The sequence below is a fragment of the Phocoena sinus genome, chromosome 20 (assembly GCF_008692025.1).
Source record: "Phocoena sinus isolate mPhoSin1 chromosome 20, mPhoSin1.pri, whole genome shotgun sequence".
In the NCBI taxonomy this organism is placed as follows: Eukaryota; Metazoa; Chordata; class Mammalia; order Artiodactyla; family Phocoenidae; genus Phocoena; species Phocoena sinus.
The window spans coordinates 32,845,669-32,862,468 of NC_045782.1; the positions used below are offsets into that span (position 1 = coordinate 32,845,669).

The 16,800-nt window shown below is 41.2% G+C and overlaps 1 protein-coding gene across 7 annotated transcripts in view; it reads right to left on the reverse strand.

The window, feature by feature from the left end:
• Positions 1-16,800, reverse strand: part of HEATR6 (HEAT repeat containing 6) — a 57,923-nt gene that overhangs the window by 1,777 nt on the left and 39,346 nt on the right. For 4 of the 7 annotated variants that reach the window (XM_032616538.1, XM_032616541.1, XM_032616539.1 and 1 more), the window contains 2 exons: positions 15,269-15,473; positions 11,523-13,597 (listed from right to left, as the gene is read on the reverse strand). In XM_032616538.1, the coding sequence (XP_032472429.1) occupies positions 13,026-13,597; positions 15,269-15,473 (777 nt within the window). In that variant the 3' untranslated portion in view covers positions 11,523-13,025. Of the gene's footprint in view, positions 1-423; positions 604-7,468; positions 9,208-11,372; positions 11,428-11,522; positions 13,598-15,268; positions 15,474-16,800 lie in introns of those variants that run through there. The other 3 variants (XR_004347507.1, XR_004347506.1, XM_032616537.1) reach the window with 2 other exon arrangements.

The window sequence follows — 16,800 nt, forward strand, 5'->3', positions numbered from 1 at the left end:
AGTTCGAGAAAAATGCTCAGCTAGGCTGGCAGCTCACACTTTAGATTCATGACCTCAAACCTTGATGGCTCCTTAGTGCCGCCAGGCAATCATATATTGGCATATCCCACTCATCAGGATTTGTTGAATGAACGCATTAAACAAATGAATTTTATTTAGGGTCCCATGGATGCTACAGTTCTCCTTGTCCAAGTTTAAAAGAGAATTTTATTTTAAAAACATTTTTTTAAAAGTGAGCACTGACCTTGGACGCAGAAGACTTGTATTCCAGGCCTAGCCCTGCTGCTTACTAGCTGGGCGACCCTAAGCAAGTTACCCTTCCTCTCGGGGACTCAGTCTCCTCTATGAGTGAGGCAGCTGGACCAGGACACTAGCAGATGGAGAGTCTCTCTAGATGTCCGTTGAGTGAGATGAGGTCCCTACCTTCTGCCAAAGTTCACAGATCCATGATTCTTCCTTGAGCCAAGCAAGCCCACAGCTGGGTGTCAATCAGGAGAGGGAGAAGTGAGGTCACTGACATTTAATTAGGAAGCAAGGAGAAACACTTGCAGGAGGACCCTTCTCTTCTTTATTGGTCTCTGATTTTAGTTTCTGGTCCTGCAGCTGGAAAGAGATTCCAAAGTAAGCAAACCTCTCATGATAAAAGCAAACAGTGACTTTGGTTCTGAGCAAACTTCAGATGGAGTGCAGCAGAGAGGTGACACTGGACTGGGATTCGGGGACCCGGATGTAACCCAACTCTGTCACTGGTCATCGGTCCCACCCTCCTCTTGGGCCTCAGTTTCCTCTCTGTATAATGAGTGAATTTAAGTGTCCTAAGCTTTTATCTGGCCTCCACCATTTCCGAGCACTGGTGGCATCTTTTCGCCCTTTTAAACTTGCCTGGCCTGTTTCAGATCAGAACTGGCACAGTATCAGCAAGTTTATGGTTTTATAAGCCGCGAAACATGCTTTGCAAATAAATGATGAAGGCATTGGAGTATTGCATGGAAACACCAAAGTCTTGAACAAGGTAGGACTTTGGAATTGTAAGAGGAATGGAAAGGTGTTCATGGTAGAAACACCTGTCCTTGACCTTAAAACCAGATGGACAAGTGACCACAGACTGAGGGAGATCCACTGGTGCTAGGAATACTGTCTGGCACTTTCCCCCAGGATGTGGTATAGTGGGCAGTTTGGGTGCTAGCTGGGCAAATCATTAAAAACAAATCAAAGTCTCCAGTGAGAAGATCACTTCAATTATCTTTCAATCTTTCTGATTCATGGGGTCTGTTGATGAGCTAGGACATTTTAATAACTCTCAAAACTTTGCTAATCTGTCCCTTTCTCCCTGACAACACTCTCCCCTCTGCCCCTACTTTTTATTAAACAGAGAGAAAAAAGGGCTCAAGCTCAGAATCTTTACCAGTCTAGAATTTGGTAGTTTGTTTTGCTTTATGGTATTTATTTTTATGGTTAGGTCTCATGAATAGAAAGTGGTATTATTTTTTAATTTTAGAGTAGTTAAAATTTTATCTTAAAATACATGTAGTTAAGTTTAAAAAACTGAGTTAGTTTCTATAAAATTGTTAAGGAATAATGTGTGTTCTACACAGATACTACAACATAGGGCAGGTGGTCCCTGGGGTTTGGTGGGCGGCATTCCCCAGTCCAAACTGGCATCATTCAGATAGGGGAAGTTCTTCTGGACACCACAATAGTGCTTATAATGCCATTTATATTTACTGGGTAACTCAGTTTTTGGTCTTTTTGTTTTCTTTTTAAATAAATGTGTACTTTTTCCTGATCACTTTGTGTAAAACCTGGAACTACACAAAAACATGTAGAATAAAACGACAAAATATTTTTTAAAATATATGGAATAGAATGAAAAATCACTCGTCTCTCTACTCAGAAATAACCACTCCTAATACACTGGAAAATTTTTCTTCCTTAGTGTACCAACAGAGCTGTTATTAAAACATATGCATTAAATTTTTGTAGCCTATTTTATTTCCTTAACATTATAACATAAATGTGTCCCCACACCATTCAAAACTCTTCATAAACATTTTATTTATTTATTTATTTTTTAAGATGCATCATTCTTTTTATTTATTTATTTTTGGCTGCACTGGGTCTTCTATGCTGCGCACGGGCTTTCTCTAGTTGCAGTGAGCGGGGGGGGGGGGGCTACTCTTCGTTGAGGTGCGCGGGCTTCTCATTGCTGTGGCTTCTCTTGTTCCCGAGCACAGGTTCTAGGCGCACGGGCTTCATCAATTGTGGCACGCGGGCTCTAGGCGCACAGGCTCAGTAGTCGTGGCACACGGGCTTAGTTGCTCCGCGGCATGTGGGATCTTCCCGGACCGGGGCACGAACCTGTGTCCCCTGCATTGGCAGGCGGACTCTCAACCACTGCGCCACCAGGGAAGCCCTTCATAAACATTTTAAATGGTTGTAAGGTCTTTAACATAGAGAGGTCCCATAGTGGATTTAACCATTGCCCAGCTGTTTTACATCTGGGTTATTTCCAGTTCTGTCCATTAAAATGTTGTGATGGATAGCTTTATGCATCTCTATTTGCCTGCATTTTGTTTTTTGTTTTTTCTTTGTTTAATTTTTATTAGAGTATAGTTGATTTACAATGTTGTGTTAGTTTCAGGTGTACAGCAAAGTGAATCAGTTATACATATACATATATCCACTCTTTTTTTTTTTTTTTTTTTTTTGCGGTATGTGGGCCTCTCACTGTTGTGGCCTCTCCCGTTGCAGAGCACAGGCTCCGGACGCGCAGGCTCAATGGCCATGGCTCACGGGCCCAGCGGCTCCGCGGCATGTGGCATCTTCCCGGACCGGGGGCACAAATCCGTGTCCCCTGCATCGACAGGCAGACTCTCAACCACTGCGCCACCAGGGAAGCCCTCCACTCTTTTTTAGACTATTTTCCCATACAGCTTATTACAGAGCATCGAATAGAGTCCTCTGTGCTATACAGTAGGTGTTGCCTGCATTTTGGATGGTTTCCTTACAATAATTCCAGAAGTGGCATTCCTAGGTGGGAAGATTTTTAAGGCTTTTGGGATACATATTGCTAAACTTTTTCCAAAAGTGTGGGGACCTGAAGGTACTCCGATCTGAACCCATGTGATGGGACACACTTGGGTTTGTGTATGGAAGGTGGGCTTGTTACTGGAAAGAGCTCAGACTCCGCCACTTTGGGCCAGTTACCTAACTTCACCACCTCCTGCTGGTGTGGGTCTGACCAGTCCCTCCCTGACCAAGAGCAAGTGTTCTTTACATCTAGGCTCATGAGTGTTCATATTTCAGCTCAAAAGGTACACATGTCATGAACTTCACCATATGTGATTCTCCCTTCATGTAAAGGATCAACAATCATTGATTTTTTGAGAAATCTCCATACTGTTTTCCATAGCGGTGGCACCAATTTACACTCCCACCAACAGTGAATGAAGGTTCCCTTTTCTCTACATCCTTGCCGACTCTTGTTATTTGTTGCCTTTTGATGACAGCCACTCTGACAGGTGTGAGGTGGTATCTCATTGTGGTTTTGATCTGCATTTCCCTGATGATTAGTAGTGCTGAACATCTTTTCATGTGTTTATTGGCCTTGTACATCTTTTTTTGGAAAAATGTCTATTCAGGTCCTCTGCCCATTTTTAAATTGGGTTGTTTGTTTCTATGATGTTGAGTTGTATGAGTTCTTTGTATATTTTGGGTATTAACCCTTTGTCAGATATATTGTTTGCAAATATCTTCTCCCTTTCAGGAGGTGGACTTTTCATTTTGTTGATAGCTTCCTTTGCTGTGTAAAAGCTTTTTAGTTTGATGTAGTCCCACTTGTTTATTTTTGCTCGTTTCCCTTGCCTGAGGAGACATATCCAAAAAATACTGCCTTTATTTTCTTCTAGAAATTTTATGGTTTCAGGTCTTACATTTAAGTCGTTAATCTATTTTGAGTTTGTTTTTCTGCATGGTGTGAGAAAGTAGTCCAGTTTGATTACTTTGCAGGTAGCTGTCCAGTTTTCCCAACACCATTTATTGAAGAGGCTGCCTTTTCCCCATTGTATATTCTGGTCTCCTTTGTCATAGATTAATTACCCATATAAATGTGGGTTCATTTCTGGGCTATCTATTTGGTTCCATTGATCTACGTACCTGGTTTTGTGCCAGTACCACACTGTTTTGATTACTGTAGCTTTGTAGCATAGTTTGAAATCACGGAGCATGATACCTCCTGTTTTGTTCTTCTTTCTTAAGATTATTTTGGCTATTCAGGGTCTTTTTGTGGTTCCATACAAATTTTAGAATTATTTGTTCCAGTTCTGTGAAAAATGTCATTGGTATTTTGATAGGGATTACACTGAATCTGTAGATTGCCTTGAGGAGCATCGTCATTTTAACAATATTAATCCTTCCAATCCACGAACACGGTATATCTTTCCATCTGCTTGCATCATCTTCAATTTCTTTCATCAATGTCTTATAGTTTTCCAAGTATGTTTTAATTGTTTATTGCGTGATTACTACATCAGTGGTGTAGACACCTGGCTGACTGCTTGGGAAGGCACACAGTCACACCTCTGCCTCACATCACACATCCCGATAAAATTCTAACATCTATGAAAGAGTGCATATAAATCAACAAACAATTGGAAAACCACGTCCCATAGAGAACTGGATAAATTACGGAATACTGATACTATGGACTATTATCAAATCATTAAAGTCATGTTTTAGAAGAGTATTTAGTGCTCATGATACATTGTTAGGTAAAATAGCAGGCTACAAGAAAGTACACAGGTTATGATCGCAATTTTGTAGACGAATTTCCCACAATACATCTGGAAGAGTGTTCGTGTGCACACACACATAACTGAAGTGTGTGTGAGTCCACATAGTGTATACACATACATAGACATGTATCATGAAACATATCAAAATGATAATAGTGATTATCTCAAGTCATTCTTTCTTACATATATTTATTGTTTTGTTCTTTCCTAAAGTTCCACAATGAAGATTCATTACTTGTACAATATGGAAAATCAATAAATGTTATTTAGAAGATGAATCTATGATGGTTCTAATATTAAAATAATTTAAACACTTTGGTGAAAGAAAGTGGAAAAAAATTGGGGGAGCCTGCACCAGGAAGGCTGGGAATCCGGTTGCCTGAGCAGCTCTACTTTTTCCTGATGCCCTTCCATGGAATGACCAAACACGACTATAAACTTCTGGAACCCGACACCATGTGTAGGCTATGTTTCTCTGACGAGGGAACCTGCTGGCCAGTCTTGGGAACCTTACTCTTGTGTTACACAAGACAGGCTAGGGGTGGCCCAGGGCATCTCTCCATTTCCAGGGGAAAAATTAAGTTCATGGTTAGCGTTTTCTCAATTAAAATTTTTCTCCTATAAAATTTTCTTAAACATTTGATGCCTGAAGTTACTCTGATATATCAGATTTAGTCCTGATTATATATGTAACTGTCTTAAGTTGATATATCAACATTTCAATATGCACTGGTTCTCCAAAGAATGAAGACTACAACAGTCTGGGTACTTGTTTTCACAAGTTCTCCAGGTGATTCTGAAACATGCCAGCTTGAGACCGCCTGTTGGTGTGTGTTCTAAAGTAGTGGGTCTGAAACTTTGCTGTAATTAGAATCATTTGTGCAGATTTTAAACCTCCCAATGGCAAAAGTACCCCCGACCACTAAACTCAGAATCGGTATTTTTTTTTTTAAGTTCCCCAAGTAATGCCAACGTGCAGCCAGATGTAAGAAACACTGCTCTAACGAGAGCAACCTGAAATCCAGGTGCTGCAGCTCCCGAGCTTGAGAATCACAGCTTTGGTAAGAGCCCTGAGTCTGAATCATTTTGTGTTCTCTGTCTCCATCTGCTGGCCATCCTGCTACATAGCTATAGTTTACAACTTGAGTTTCCAAGACATGCTGCAGCTTGTATATACTTTTAAGAATGTTCGCCAACTTGTGAATACAACAAAGAAACAGATTCACAGATATACAGAACAAACTAGCGGTTACCAGTTGGGAGAAGGAAGGGGGGAGGGGCAAAATAGGAATAGGAGATTAAGAGGCACAAACGACTATGTATAAAATAAGTAAGCCACAAGGATATATTGTACAGCACAAGGAATATAGCCAATATTTTATAATAACTATAAATGCAGTATAACCTTTAAAAATTGTGAATCACGATGTTGTACACCTGAAACTTATATAATATTGTACATCAACTATATCTCAATTAAAAAAAATGTTTGGGACTTCCCTGGTGGCCCAGTGGTTGGGAATCTGCCTGCCAATGCAGGGGACATGGGTTTGAGCCCTGGTCTGGGAAGGTCCCACATGCCACGGAGCAACTAAGCCTGTGCACCACAACTACTGAACCTGCGCTCTAGAGCCCGGGAGCTACAAATACTGAGCCCACATGCCACAACTACTGAAGCCCACGCACCTAGAGCCCGTGCTCCGCAACAAGAGAAGCCACTGCAATAAGAAGCCCGCGCATCACAACGAAGAGTAGCCCCTGCTTGCCACAAACAGAGAAAGCCCACGTGCAGCAACGAAGACCCAAGGCAGCCAAAAATAAATAAAAAATAAAATTAAAAAAATGTTTGCCAAAAGAATCAGAGTACCAAAAAGATTTTAAATGTTTAAGTAATAGAAATAGCTACAAAATATATTCTTGTTTATAATAGGATGGTTTAAGTGTTAGAAATGCATTAACATAATGCATCTAGGATCATTTTTGTGCTTGGCAAATAAAAAGCAGCCAATAAATGTTGATTATTACCGTTATAATTAGGCATAAGATAAACCCCCACCTTTTAAAATATATTTAAAAAATATATTTAGTGCTACTATACCTGGCACACAGTTGGCTATGTGTACCCAATGGTACAAAGATACAGTCTGTACAGTGAGAAAGAGAGATCGAGAGAGAGAGAGAGAGAGAGAGAGAGAGAGAGAGTGTGTGTGTGTGTGTGTGTGTGTGTGTGTGTGTGTGTGTGTGTGTGAGAGAGAGAGAGAGAGATTTTTTAAATTATAGATGTTTGGGGGAGTATTCTGTACTATGCGTTCTGTCACGTGCATAGATTTATGTAACTACCACCACAGTCAGGACTCCAAACAGTTCCATCATCACTCCAAAACTCCCTCATGCTTCCCTGTAGTCGAATCCTGCCCCCATCCCAATCCCTGCAAACCACTGATTTGTCTTCCATTCCTAAAGTTTTTCCTTTTCCATAATGTCATGTAAATGGAATCACAGTTTGTAACATTTTGAGAGTGGCTTCTTTCACTCAGCATAATTTTCTTCCTTCTGCTTGCTCTAGGTTTTTCTCTTATTTTCCTAGTTAAGTTTGAAATTTAGGTGATTGTTTGAAACCTTTCTTCTTCTCTAAATTAAGTACCAAATATTATAAATTTCCATCAAAGCTTTGCTTTAGCTGCATCTATACATTTTGATATGTTATATATCAGATACTATTATATTTTCATTTTGTTCAGTTTCAAGTATTTTCTAAGTTCTCATTTTCCAATATCCTTTGAGACTTCCCCCTTCGACCTCCTATGGATTACTTAGAAGTATGTTATTTAATTTCAAGTAATTAGAGATGTTCTGGTGATTGATTTCTGGCTTAATTTCATTATGGTCAGAGATCATACTTTGTATGATTTCAATTCTTAAAAATCTGTTCATGATCCAGAATATGGTCTATTTGTCCTATTGGTTACTGAGAAAGGAGTGAGTGCTAAAAGTCTCCAACTGTTAATTGCTGACTTGCCATTTCTCCTTTCAGTTCTATCAGTCTTTGCTTCATGTGTTTTGAAGATGTGTTGTTAGGTTCATATCCATTTAGCATTGTTAGGTCTTCTCTGTGACTTGACACTGTTATCATTATGCAATTTCCATGTTTATGCCTGGTAAATTTTCTTGCTCTGAAGTCTATTTTGTCTGGCAGTATACAGCTACTCCAAATTTCTTTTGATTAGTATTTGCATGGTATATTTTTCTTTCTCCTTTTATTTTTAACCTATACTACTTATTTTAAATGGGTTTCTTATAAAACGCATATAGCTGGGTCTTGGATATTTTTACATTCGGACAATCTCTGTCTTTTAATTAGTTTACTTAGACCTTTTAAACTTAATGTAACTGTTGATATGTTTGGATTTAGGTCTGCTGTTTTTTGTTTTCTATTTGTTCCCTATGTTTTTCATTCCTGTCTTTCGTTTCCTGTCTTCTTTTGGATTATTTGAATATTTTTTAGTATTCCACTTTACCTATTGAGTTTTTAAATATATCTTCTGTGTAATTTGTGTGTGTGTGCATGTGGTTTCTCTAGCGACTAAAAAATACTTAACTTTTCATAGGTTGTTTGGGATTAGTATTTTATCATTCAAGTGAAATACAGAAATCTTACTACCGTATAAATCTCTTCACACTTCCTCTTTATGTGGTAACTTTCATGGGTATTACACCTATATTCACTGAAGACCCAGTCAGACAATGTTATAAGTCTTGTTTTAACTGATTATACATGTTATAAAAAGCTTAAGATGAGAAAAATAGTCTATTTATCCAAATATTTCCCATTTCTGTTGCTCTTCCTTCATTCTCACGGTTTTAAATTTCCCTCTGGTGTCACAGTTCTATTAACAAAATATTATCACACCAAGAAGTCAAATGAGAAAACCCAGAGAGCAAGAGAAAGCAATGGGCATCACTCTCTTGCTGTTGGGACCGCACTTCCTCTGGTCAGAGAGAAGGGTTCCCCTCCCTGAAGTTTTAGGCACCTGCCTGGCTGTGACAGCCTCTGCTGCAGTGGGATTGCCGAGGGGCTGGAGTGGGAGATGAGAAGCAGCAATAAACAGGGATCTCCCTGACTCTCTCTGACTCACATAGGCCCTCTTGCCCCATCCTAGGACCAGAAATAGCTTCTCTGGGAGCTCCTTCTGCCTTCATGGTATGCAGGTCCAGGATTCTGTCTGCTTGGAGTCCAGGCCAGGAGACACCAGAGTGGGAAAAACAGTAAACTTACTGCCAGTTTGGTGGTACTCGGAGTTCCCCTTTCCTTCCCTGATCTTCCTGTTATTCTTTCCTTTCCAAGATAGCTGCTCCATGCATTGAGTCCAGGCACTACAGCTGCATGCAGTGGGAGAGACAGGGTGGGCTAGGACTGGAATGAGAATAAGAGATGGATTTTTATGTAACAAACAGGGCCGTGGATTTACAAAGGCTGAAAAATGCTCCCTTAGGGCACCCTAACTGAGGAAGAGATTCTCTTTTCCCTGCAGTGTGGTGGCTAGAAGCCTAATCCTTGGTTTGAATTTTTACATTCATTTTTCCAGATGAACTTTAGAATCATTTTGCCATTAAAAATATTGTTTTTGATAGGACTTAAGCTAAATTTACAGATTCAGAGAGACATGGTCTTTTTATAATAAAGGGTTCTTCTATCTAGGAACATGGTATATCTTCTCTTTTTTTTTTTTTTTTTTTCCCCTTTTTGTGGTACGCGGGCCTCTCACCGCTGTGGCCTCTCCCGCCACGGAGCAACAGGTTCCGGACGCGCAGGCCCAGCGGCCACAGCCCACGGGCGCAGCCGCTCCGTGGCACGTGGGATCCTCCCGGACCAGGGCATGGACCTGTGTCCCCTGCATCGGCAGGCGGACCCCCAACCACTGCACCACCAGGGAAGCCCTCATTTTTTTTTTTTTAATGTCGTCTTCTATGACCTCCAAAAATTTTTTTAAATTTTTTCACAAAATTCTTGCATAGGCTTTGGTTAGATTTATTCCTGGGTATGTTATTCTTTTTATTACTATTGTGATAGGATTTTTTTTTTTTTTTTTTCCCAGTACGCGGGCCTCTCACTGCCGCGGCCTCTCCCGTCGCGGAGCACAGACTCCGGTCGCGCAGGCCAAGCGGCCACGGCCCACGGGCCCAGCCTCTCCACGACACGTGGGATCCTCCCGGACCGGGGCACGAACCCGCGTCCCCCGCATCGGCAGGCAGACCCCCAACCACTGCGCCACCAGGGAAGCCCGATAGGATCTTTTTTAACATTAAAAAAATCTTATTGGTTATTGTTGATATATAGAGGAGCTATTGATTTTGGCATATTTACTTTGTGACCAGCTACCTTACAGAACTTTTATTCTATTATTTTCTGAGTTGATTTTCTACAAATAATTATTTGTGAATTCCATCCCTCAGACTGGTGTTCTACAAATAAAGATAATTTGGAACCTCTCTTTGAAAAAACTTGGAAAATTCTACTTTTGGTTTATTTAATCACACTATCAAATTACACAATGTTAGGTAACAGTGGTGCTGACAGGCTTGCTTGTCTTGGTTGTGACTTTTTTAGCAAAGTCACTATCAAGATAGAAATATTTTATGATGTTAACGAAGCATTTTTATTCTTTAAAATCTTTAAAAGGATTTTTGATCAGTAAAGAACATTGAGTTTTATCAAGTGCTCTTTCAGTATCCATAAAAATGACCATTTTTATGAGTTTTCTTATTTGACCTATCAATGTGATAACATTTTGTCAACAGAACTTCTAAATTTAAAAAATACCTGTGTTCCTAGAGTCAGTCCTACTAGGTCATAGAATAGACTGCAGAGCAATAATTCTCAAGGAAGGGCTTTTTCCACTGACACAGCTGCTCCTGTTTAGAATGTGTCCAGAGAGGCTGCAGTATATTAATGAGGTGAAGGCCGGAGGACCCGGAGTAACTAGAACTCACTTCGCTCTTAACGTTGGTGAGATTCTGCTCGTCTGGATTCACATACAAATATCAAAATCAGGGAAGTTGCTGCCCTGCTATTCTACAGGAGGTTTCTGTCTACCCTCTAATCACCTTAGGGCACTGGCTCTACCATTAACTAATTCTACAAAAGAGGTTACAGTGTGCGTCTTCCTCGGGTTCTAGAATTGGGCAGGAATTAGTGGGTTTCACAGGAAAGGTCTGAATATAAGTGATGTTTCCTAATGCTGTCAGTTCAATGAATAAAGGATCTAGACATCTGTGCCAAGCTGATTCCTCCAAATTTTTCTTTCAGATATCAAAAGAAAGTTCAGAATTTGGCATTCTGAATTAGAATTCTGTATCAGAGCCAGACTTCCTACTGTTTCTGCGTCAAATAAGTTCCGGCCCTTTATTCTCTGAGTGGCTTCCTTTCATAATGGCAGCTTTACTGAGGCCCCAGCCCAGGTGTCTGAGAGGAGCCCCTGGCCCAGGTGTACACCCACAAAGCCACAGGGAGAAGAGAATCAGCACCCCATTGGGACAGAAGCCCACACCCTGCATTATGGAATTTCTAGAAGTGCTTACCCTTGCTTTTTCCCTGCATACGAATATTAACATCTGTTTTCAGAAACCTGGACACCTTAATGGAAGCAAAAGGTTTAGAAAGAAAAAAATTAGATTTTATTCAAGATAAGCAAAGGAAAAGAGTGAATCATCAAGTAAAACCATTCAAAGTCACTTCACAGATTTTTATCAAGGAACCCACCAGTGAAAGCCCAAAGAACCAGGAATAAGTTATATATGACACATTTTTACTTTCATGAAAACAACAAGCAAATAAACTGCTACTAAGAATATATTCCTTCAAGAGAAGGAAGTCCTAAGATTCATTGCAGGGTCAGTACAGGTTCAACTCAGTTCCATGGCCTCTATAAAAAATCGTGTCCAGAATCATCTCCAAAGAAAAGCAAGTCTAAAGAATGCTCTATATGGTAGTTTTTACTGTGCTGGTAGTCTCATTCTTTGGAAACTTGTACTCTATCAACAGAAAAGTGAGCCTTCAGCTATCTGAGCACTCTGTTCCCTAGTCTTTGCCTAAACAGTATTTTCTGAACATGCAACAACACAGAGGGAGAAGAGTAACTTAAGGGCAAAGAAAAACTGAGGACGTATGCATGCTGTGAAATATGTATTTTAAGCTAAATAACCATAGGTAAATAATATATTGCCCAACCCCACTCTACGTATCTTGATTCTTATTTATCCCATATCAAGTATTAGGGTGGAATCTTTTACTAAATATCTCTAAATTCCTGACTGAAATAATTTCCAATAAATTGTTGGTGGTCAAGAGATGTACACAAAATTTAAATGTCAATCATTTTTCAGTGAGAAATTACTTTTTATAACTGCTTGGGCATTATCAAAATATAACTTAAAAACCTTTCTTTGTAATCATCTAAATTAAACAAAGAATCCTTTTTTAAGGCACAAACCCAAAAGTGGCAAAACCGTAAATTTAGCATATGGGACCACATTCTCCTAAAGGGCATTAAGAAATTCAGATAGAAGCTGATGTTACGGCCAGGGTGAAATGGACATGGGCCTAGGCCAGAGGCCCTTGCGTGCCAGTTCACTCTTTATAGGCTTGAGGGAAGGCGTGGAGGGGGCTTCCAGGGTTGCCACTTGGGGAGCTCAGTGCAACCGCTATTTATTAACCTGTAAGGAACCGTCTCAGTATTTTAGCAACTGATGCAGCTGTACCAGAACGAACTGGCTGAACAGCAGCTCTGCTCACAGCTTTCTATAAATGCAACTTGATAAAAATGGTAGATTATGGGCACACTGCTTTACATTAGTTTATTATAAAAGAAAAACAATTCCCAGAGACACAATATACAACATTCTAACTCCGAAATCCTTTTGCTATTCTAAAAATACTCTTCTGAGACTAAACACTCTTGACAACCCCCAGTCTGCTCAGCCCACAAGACAACCCAACTCCTTGGCTCCTGCGTGCACAGGTCAGGGGTTCCAACAACCATGGCCATGGCCAACACAGTGAAACCACTCTCTAAAGTGGCTGAGCCCTTTGAGAAAAATTTAAATAGCTGCTAACACAATCTAAATAAATAGTGAAAGGACTGTTTCTGCCCCTAAGATTAAATCCCACACATCTGATGCTCAAACTCAGGTCTTCCTGTCATCACTTGACACATGGAAGGTCCGGTAAAATATTCACCGATTTGTTAATCCTAAGAGTGCTACTTGTGATCCAGATGAGTCAAAATAAACGGTCAGGATATCTTCTAAAAAGCCCATGATGGCCCTTTTGGCTGTGTCGCCAGCCAGTGCCTGGACACTGCTTATGTGCTCCAGGGCTGTTTTGACCATCTGGTCTCTTTCCTGCGGGCTGTGGGGCGCTCCAGTGTCATCTCTCTCTGTTCCTGATTTTAAAAACTGTAGGATATAGGACTGGACCATGTCCCCATTCAATTCAAGGGTTTCTTTGATGCAGGACAGGTCTGAGGCACTGGCCAAGCTCAAGAGGTGAATCAGTGCCTGGCAGATTTGGGTCCGTAGGCTAGCACAGTACTTGAATTCCAAAAAGTCTGTGGTGTCTTCACTCTTCTGTAAGGCAGTGACCAATGCATTCCAGATCTGAGCGTACTGGTCAACAGATCCATAGTGCTCTCTCTTGCCCGGGACAGAAAGGGCAGCGGCAGATCTGATGCGCACTTTGAAGTTCTTGCATGATGTCACAACTGATGTCAGGGCGTTGTAGGCCTGGGAGGTCCACAGGGCTGTTCCTAGAAAGAATCCATAGTCATTAAAGCAAATAAAGGTTTAAAAATAAGTGGGGTGAGAGGGGTAGAAGGAAGCACATACACTGGTGCTCAAGTTAGTCATTTTATGTTTTCATTGAATTCTCACAATAATCCTACAAGATCGGGGTGGTGAGTGACTATGGGATCCTAGGTAAGTGGCCAAGTACCGGCTCCCAAAGCTCTCCCTTTCCCTAGATGAGCATGACATGTGCTCAGGACTTCTGCTACCCTGAATAGGAACTTTGGTGACTTAGAAAGAGGCTCCTTCTCTGGGAAGATGCTCGTCTGAGAGGGTAAGGCTTGGTGGGAGAAGCAGGGACTGAACTGCAGCCCCACCTGTCCTCTCGGCCGGGTGCTTCTGAGCAGTGCACAAAGTGCACAACTGCCTGTCCAGCCCTGCTCATGCTGGCAAAAGCCATTTCATCACACAGATCAGCATCTAGACCCTGCTCTGGACAAAGCAAGTCATGCATTTAATTGCAAAGAAAAAGAAAATACTGTCTAGGCAGTGACTGGGGGACAGAGGACTCAGATTAAGTGAAGGCTCAATTTTCTAATATTGAGAAGATGATGCCTAGATTCTTGGCTCCTCTCGCTTCCTGTTGGCCCCAGGAAATCGGCCAGCTTTATTCCTTGTCAGAGTTACCACTTATTCCATTTCGGGAGTTCTCAGTCCTCAAGGTGGGCAGCAGAGTAGAAGGCAGCTTCCCTAATGCTCCCAGCCCTTCCCAACATCTCTGATGTCTCTGAAGACAGGCAGCAGATACCCAGCTTCCATGAGCTCCAACCCCAAAGGTTACTTCAGGCTGTTTCCTCAGTGGAAAAAGCCACGAGGCTACATCTCCACTGGTTCCCGGCTGACTGGTCTGCCTGGACGCTCTTGGCAGTAAAGGGGAGAAGAGCCAGATTTCCCTAACGTGATGCAGGCTCTGCTGGTCCAGAATGGCTTCACCTCTCCAGGAACACACACTTATGTTTCAAATCTTGTCACAGAGACAAATATGTAAGGTAAATGCTGGCAATTCAAGCGACTGGGATTAGGAGGCTGCGATCCAGACACCCAAGCAGCTGTCAGCCACTGATGATATATCAAGGTGCACAGCATGTCATTACTCAGAGGCGGATCCCTACGCAGCATTCCACTTCAGTACCAAGGACGCATATGGAATCTCCAATTTATACCCTCTTCCTCCCAGGTCTGTTTTCCCCTTTATTTGTTTCCTGATTGTTAAAATGACAGATGCTCACTGTAAAAAACTTAGAAAATGAAAGCAGATAAAATCCTATTCATCATCCCATTCAGAGGCAACCACTGTTAATAATTAGACTAATTTCTTTGCAGTCTTTTTTCTATCCATTAACTGAGATCGTACTGTAGAAACAATTTTCATATCCTGTTTTAATTTGCTTAACATCAGAAGTATTTTCCCAGATTACCAAAAACTTTCTGTAAACATAACTTTAAGTGGCAACAAAGTATCTCTCTGAATATATATACCATGATTTATCTCACCTTTCCCCTAAACTGGGGTGTTCGGTATGTTTCCATTTTTTAAAACATTATGAATAATACTGTGGCTTTACTAAAAATGCACACTGGTGTGTGCTGTCCAAAGAGGCCCTCCACCAGAGAGAAGAGGGAGACATTCTTACCTAAGGGAAGAGCAGAATTTTTAAATACATTTCCCATTGCGTAACAAGCATTCCATCGGACTTTCATGGCAGCCTCAATTAGAACAGTAGAAATTAGGGCCTGGATAGCCTCCTCAATGATTTCAGCAAATCTGGGTTTTTCTATATGAGATGGTTGCAGAAAATGAAGCAAATTTCCAAGGGCCCGGACTGCATTGCTTTTTACCTAGAATCAAACGTAAAACATGCTAAAGACGTGTGTCAGAAAGTATAATTTCCACTTAAAAAAAATCCAGGATGCCCAAGACATCTTAAAGCAAGAGAGATAATGAAAAATTCAGCCTGTAAAGGTGCAAGTTCTTAGAACTCGGCAAGGTCTTGTGTGGTTAACATCCTGAGCCATCAGAGAGGTCAGGTTCTGCAGAGCTCCTCGCCCTGATTTTTTTAATGTTAGACTGGACTTTAGAGAGGTCCATTTTCCTTGTTGTACAGAGATGGTGTGTAAGGCCCAGGGGCAACAGGACACTGGTGGTTTGCAGCAAGGCTTGGAGGAAAAGCTAGGTTTCATAATTCCAGTCAATACTTTTCTGCTAGACTACTTTGCTAGTATACTTTGCAGCATACTAGAATCATCTGGGAAGCTTTCTTTTTAAAAAACCAATTCTGACTAAATTAGCCTGATGTAGGGCTTCCCAGAACCACTGTACTAAATTAAGCACTTGCTATCAGTCAGGTACTATGCTAGGTGCTATTAAAAAAAGGCATCTTGTCAATGGAACAGGAGAGAAAGCCCAGAGATAAACCCATGTACATATGGTCACCTTATCTTTGATAAAGGAGGCAAGAATATACAATGGAGTAAAGACAGCCCCTTCAATAAGTGGTGCTGGGAAAACTGGACAGCTACATGTAAAAGAATGAAATTAGAACACTCCCTAACACCATACACAAAAATAAACTCAAAATGGATTAAAGACCTAAATGTAAGGCCAGACACTATAAAACTCTTAGAGGAAAACACAGGCAGAACATTCTATAACATAAATCACAGCAAGATCCTTTTTGACCCACCTCCTAGAGAAATGGAAATAAAAACAAAAATAAACAAACGGGACCTTATGAAACTTAAAAGCTTTTGCACAGCAAAAGAAACCATAAACAAGACGAAAAGACAACCCTCAGAATGGAAGAGGGGCTTCCCTGGTGGCACAGTGGTTGGGAGTCCGCCTGCCGATGCAGGGGACATGGGTTCGTGCCCCGGTCCGGGAAGATCCCACATGCCGCGGAGCAGCTGGGCCCGTGAGCCATGGCCGCTGAGCCTGCGCGTCCGGAGCCTGTGCTCCGCAACAGGGGAGGCCACAACGGTGAGAGGCCCGTGTACCACAAATGGGAGAAGATATTTGCAAACAAATCAACAGACGAAGGATTAATCTCCAAAATATACAAGCAGCTCATGCAGCTCAATATTACAAAAACAAACAACCCAATCCATAAATGGGCAGAAGACCTAAACAGACACTTCTCCAAAGAAGATATACAGATTGCCAACAAAC